The sequence below is a fragment of the Atractosteus spatula genome, chromosome 14, assembly GCF_055471065.1.
Source record: "Atractosteus spatula isolate fAtrSpa1 chromosome 14, fAtrSpa1.hap1, whole genome shotgun sequence".
NCBI classification, from domain to species: Eukaryota; Metazoa; Chordata; class Actinopteri; order Semionotiformes; family Lepisosteidae; genus Atractosteus; species Atractosteus spatula.
This window is the reverse complement of record NC_142719.1, coordinates 10,415,727-10,421,726: the sequence shown is the minus strand read 5'-3', so window position 1 is coordinate 10,421,726 and position 6,000 is coordinate 10,415,727. Positions and strand designations below refer to the sequence as shown.

General features: G+C 42.5%; 1 protein-coding gene across 1 annotated transcript in view; it reads left to right on the top strand.

Annotated features, from left to right (window-relative positions):
• Window positions 1-3,329: 3,329 nt before the first annotated feature.
• sdc3 (syndecan 3) overlaps window positions 3,330-6,000 on the top strand; it is a 129,253-nt gene continuing 126,582 nt past the window's right edge. Inside the window, exon 1 of the mRNA XM_088931858.1 lies at window positions 3,330-3,859. Coding sequence (XP_088787984.1) covers window positions 3,797-3,859 — 63 coding nt within the window. The 5' untranslated portion in view covers window positions 3,330-3,796. The remainder of the gene's footprint in view (window positions 3,860-6,000) is intronic.

Below are 6,000 nucleotides of genomic sequence, written 5' to 3'. Positions count from 1 at the left end.
AATATTTAAAACATAGTGAGATTTTGTGCTCAAGAAATTATTCAGGGAGTCTGAAAATAATAAATCTGGCAATCCAAAATAAATTCACTGAAGTTTTTTTGTTAGCTGAAACAATGCAAATTAAAATATAAGATATTGCAAGATTATGTTTCCAGAACACTGCCAAATTTTAATTGTGAGCGGTGTGCATTACTATGTTACTTCCCCACTATGAGCTGACTGGTTTTGTTGCCCCTCATTCCCAGCCACTGGTTCTAGTTATGGGATCATGTTCACACACACTCAGTGGACCATTATCCTCAGCTTTTATTGTTATCACCTTGTTAGTGGCATGGGAGAGATTCCAGGAAATTAAAATCCTGTCCACTCTGCCCAACCCCAACAGCACTCATCCAGCTGTGCTCACCACATGGAGAATCCCGGTCACAGCTGGCTAATGGCAAGCCTAAACTTGACCTTGGTAATGTCTGGGCTACAGGGCTCAACTGACATGCTGAAGAAATAGCCTTATGTGGCGAGCCACATGGAAGCCGCCAACTAGCATTTACTTTCAGCCTGTTAGTAATATACAGCTCACAGGATGGTGTGGCCCTCCAGTGATGCCTACACCTAAGAGAAGCAGGAACAAAGCTGAGAGTAAACCAATGGATTCTGCACTCACACAACAAAAGGTACTGAATAATGGTAACACCTCAGGTTAGTGGTTGTAAAAACGCCATGCATACAGTACGTTTTAGAAATTCATTATATAAATAAAGCAGCCTGTGTGGAGTTTGTATATTCTTCCTGTGTTCCCTGAGTTTCCATAGGTTTTCTCCTGGTGCCTTAGTTTCCTGCCATAGTCCAAAGTTATGCTGGCATGTTAATTGGCTTCTAGGAAAACTGGCCATAGTGTGAGTGTGTGTGTGCCCTGCGATGGACTGGCGTCCCATCCAGGGTGTATCCTGCCTTGTGCAGGCATGTCCCTTGCTGGGACAGGCTGCGACTCTTTTGCGATCCTGTATTGGATGAAGAGATTAAGAAGATGGATGGAATCAATGAATCAATCTACATCTGATGATATTAATACATACTGTGGAATGATTAAAATATACATGTAGGAATTTGGCAGTTACTTTAAAACTTAAAGCTTGGTCATGATAACATTTACAGAGAGCTATCTATCTGCGAAGCTGGAGTTCATGACAGAATGTCCTAAAGAATTATTTTCAAAACAAAACTGTCCTTCGCTTTGTAGCTCCTGCAGCACTGAATTAATGGCTCATGTAAGTATAAGCTAATGGAAATCATGAGTCAATACTATATGGTATGCAAAAAGTGCTCTTTCTTTTGTATAATACATCCCTGTGGGTTATAACTAAAAACCCAACCAATAAACCAACCAATAAAAGCAGAAAACGATGAAGATGTGGATTCTAACCTCAGGTTGTAGTCTGGAAAAATCCGCAAAGAATTTACAAGCGATTTCTTTGGACAGGGCTGTCTGGCCAAAGCTGTTTTAATTCAGCTTTTCACATTTGTGTTATTAAATTATGAGGACTCTATAGGCTTAATGTGAACAACTGAAACTCAATTCAGATGATTTAATTTACATTGTGAAGCAAATCCTGTGTGGGTTCATGGATAAAATACTTGAATTTGTAGATACTTTGAAAATGGCTAATGTATCAAAGGGTGTTAGCATTATGAAGTTTAATTTTGAAGCTTGATGGCTGGATTATGCTGCTATGTTAAAGTGCTAATACTTCTAATTGAAACGTTTCAGACAGAACTATGTTACCATGGAACTAAAAATTAATCAGTGGATGTAAAATTCCAACAAAAGACTCACATTTTGTTTTAACATTTTTGTTCGGAATTATGTTTTAATCTGACCTGCGGATATAAAATGGCATTTTTACTAGGAGGTTTTTCCAGCAGCGTTGCAGTGGCTATGTTTGACACTATGTTTGAGTGCGGAGTTGTGTGGGCATGACCAGGATGCAACGGATCAGGTGAAGGTTCACTCCATGCTGAAAGGAAAAGAAATGTGTAACACCTGAAGAGGGCTCCACCGAAATGTCGAGTTTCTCTTCTTTTAGGATGGAATGAACTTTTGTAGTTCATTCTATTGTAGTGTCTATACAGATGTGCTCTACACAGACAGACAAGTCACAGGAGGAAATACTGTTCAAAGACACTTCTACTTCATTTATAACTGAGATTAGGAGGCATTTATTTACACAAAGGGTGGTGGTTGAATGGAACAGGCTACCCAGTCATGTTGTGGAAGATGATACACAGGCTTTGTTCAAGAAAGATTGAGATCCTTAGACCAATTAGTTACTAATTACCAAATGGGTAGGGAGGAGTAAGGTTACATTTGTAACCTTTCTTATGTTATTACAAAACAGTTTAATTGCTTTATTGGGTATTCTCTAGAACAAGAATTCTGAGAAGACTAATTTAATCAAATACTGACAACAGAATAATTAGGATTATGTATTTTGACCTAGAATGCAGATATATAAGAAGGCTGATCCAGATGTTGGAATGAAAATGTACTTGCTTCTTGTTTTTTACTATGATGTGTTTATTGTTATTTAAAGCTTTAAAACTCTTCAGACCAAATACAAAACACAAGAGTAATACTTCCCTTGATACACAATCTTGCAGTTCCTCGAAGGATCCGAGCATCAACAACATGTCTCAGCAGTTCATTCCAGAACCCCCGGTTCTGTATAAAACAGCCTCCACATTTTAGCCCTCAACGCATTTAGCCTTCAACAAAAACAAAACAATTCTGAATGAACATTCTTAATGGTGGTTGTTTGATCTTCTCTACAAATTTAAACTCAAAACTGGCGATTACAATACTGATAACAATTTCCTCTTTTGGCTTCTGTTGTCAGAAAACGGTGTCCGAAGGGACCCTTGTTTCTAAAGCTCTGAAACTGTGAAATGACACAATCAGCAGAATGGAAATGTGCTAATAAGCGTTGCTCTCTCATCACTAACAATACATCCCATTATGACAATTACTAAATTAATCTGTTACAAAACATTTGTTTCGCTATGCATGGCCTTGATTTAAAAAAAAAAGATTTTTTCCCCCAGTGATTACGAACACTACACACAGATCCGCTGAGTTACATAGCAAATAGAGGATGAAGGGTTACCTGCGTCGTATGCGTACATGTCGAGACACTGGCTACGGCGCTACGCTCAGTACTACGATCCTGAGCTGGAACGACGAAAAGAACAGCTCACCCCGCAGGTGGGACGTGCTGGTCACGCCGGACCCAGTTGCCAGTCCCGACAAACGGTGCTGCAGGGGGCGCGCTCTCCTCTATCCGCGGAAACCGGCGGTGCACCACGACTCGCTCTCCGTCGGTTTGGTGATGGAGGCGGATCAACATTTCCTGCACACGCACTAGCAAAGCGAGTTTAGGCGAGCTGAGGGAGAGAGAGGGCGAGAAAGGGAAAGAGAGAGAGAGAGGGAGAGGGGTTTACATTCTCACACGCCAGCAGTCCCTCTGATAAAACACACTCGGGGGGGGAAAAAAAAATAAAAGTGGAGAAACCAGGATAGCGCGCATAGCTGATTTCTCCTCTAGCACTACAGGCGTCCTGGGCACTGGGTAGGAAGAAAGGACAAGTGGGGGATTTGAATCGGATCTCCGCTTCTGAAGCGTGTGTTTCATCCACGTTTGCCCACCGAAGTAGGCAACTGAAGATAACATCTGTTTTTTTTTCACCGAAAGTGAGAAAATAACACGGGTTGTAAGGTTCGTTTTCGCTCGCCGCTCCAAGTACCATGAAGCTGCCTTGTTTGATAGCGCTGGGCTCCATCCTGTTACTACTAGGCGACACCGCAACGGTAAGTGACAATTGTCCGGCGGTTTTCCTCGTGTGCATTTTTTTTCTTGTTAAATTCGGTCTTCTGCAGATGTCTGTTTGCTTTTGACGTACGTATCCCTACCTCTTTGATATGTTCCGCGGAAAAGGTCCTCTTTTGTGGAAACCGCGGTGTGTAATTGCAGCTTCTGTAAGCGCGATTAATGTGGCGCAGCCCGTAGTAATTCCGCTGGAAGTGACCCATATTTGCCTCCAGTTTGAAGTCCCCCAAGACGATTTTTAACTATTGCCCCCATACCCGCGTTTCGCTCTGAAAAGGATGCACAGAGAAGCTGTTTTGACTTTGGCATTACCTTAGAGTGGAGCACAAAGAGTCTCCTTTTAATATTGATTTCAGCCCTAATGCCGTGATTTAACAAGTGGCTTTGATGCTTTTTGTCGGAATTTGTCGGATTTTCGCATATCGAGAGAATGTGTTAGGGGAGAACACTGCGGTAGTAAAGAACAGTTATCCCGGTGGAGAATACTCTAGTTTTGTCGGGGATTTCTTGGGAGTTGAGAATACGAAATGGTACAGTGTGAAACTCGGATGTGGGAAGTGTGTGTGTTTAAGGCTTAATGTGGTGATGGAGCAAAGACTTAAAAGCAATTAACGCATCGTCCCGATTTTTAAAAATGTATATCTAGAGACTCCATGTGTTGGACTTGGTGCCTTTAGTGTATAGTACAGGTATATTGTCCACTGTACAGTAGCGGGTTATTGTATCCGAAGGTCTGCTTTGCTTTCCAAAAACAGCATAGTGAACTAGGTATGTGATGCTGCTCTGTTCGTCTCGGGCATTTCGGAGGTTCCGACTAGGTAGGGAGGAATGGGCAGAACCACTAACGCGGTGACTGATCTGATCGGATTGCCATTCTTGCTAAGCCTCTGTCAGCGCAGAGAGGTGCGACTCCCAGGCGGGTTTCCAGCTGCGTGTCCGCGGAGAGGCGCGGGGCTGATCCCAGGGGTCCGAATCGGGGAACGGGACTGGCGCTCGGCTGCCGGCAGCGGGGCGGGAGGGGCTGAGAGGGGGGTGATGTCATTGTCGAACGCGTGCAGGATCGGCTTGAGGTAGGAATAGAGTCGCCGGAGGTCTTTCAACAGCAGGAGATCTCTCCAGCGGGCAATGTGCCTGACTTCCCCTCGTTTTTTTTTTTACTCCCCCTCGTTTTTCGAGTCCATGCTGCCAGAGAACGCACATGCTTATTGCGTTTTCGCATTCGTATTTATATGTCAATAATATCTTATTGACAAAGCCTACAAAACAAAAATATATCTATAAAACCCATCGTCGGCGGTTTTTTTTTTGTATAACAGTTTTACAGCCTGTGTAGAATTAAGTTCAAACAGGTTTGTCAGAAACTTGCAGATCAGCCTGTAACAGCTAGGTTCCGGAGAAACGGGTCTCTGCAAGAAATACGCTTCTCTTTTTCTTACTCCTTGCCTCTCTCACACATACAGCAGGTGTGACAGCCGTTCTAAAAAAGATGGGCTGATTTGTCATGTTTTAAAAGTCGGTGTAAATTTAGGCAACCCAGCCTCAATTTAAAGGTGCACTGGATCTTATTAGTAATTGGAAAGAACATGGGAACTTCGGCACAGGCCTTTCCTGGCGTCTTTATTGAAAGGCAACTCTGACGAAATTTAAATGTTACTAAATGGAACCGATTTCCCTTTCGTTACCTGTTTCGCTCTTCGTTTCAGAAGCTGCTCTTTCGAATTGCAGATGTGGATTTTCTTACATTTAACTGCGCTACTGGACAAGAAATCAGTTTAAAAATTAGGGTCTGCCTCTCTTTGATGTGGTGGCTCACCAAAGAAAAGCTGAAATAATTGTGCTGTTCAAAGGACGCTTGCATGACACCTAATCCCAGCTAGACTGATTGAAGTGTCTGATAGTTTGATTTACATTCAGTCCGTGTCTTTTTCACAAAGATCAAGGCATAGTTGAAGAGGATGGAGGAACAGCTTATTGAGTTGACTTTGGCTGTTTTGTCATGTATGATGCCTGTCAAGTCAAAGTGGAGTCATTAATTTATTAGTGCCGGGTGACATGCCTTGTATGTGATGAATGCAGATCTTTAATTGGGTAGATCGCTGTATTGGGAAATGAGGGACATATA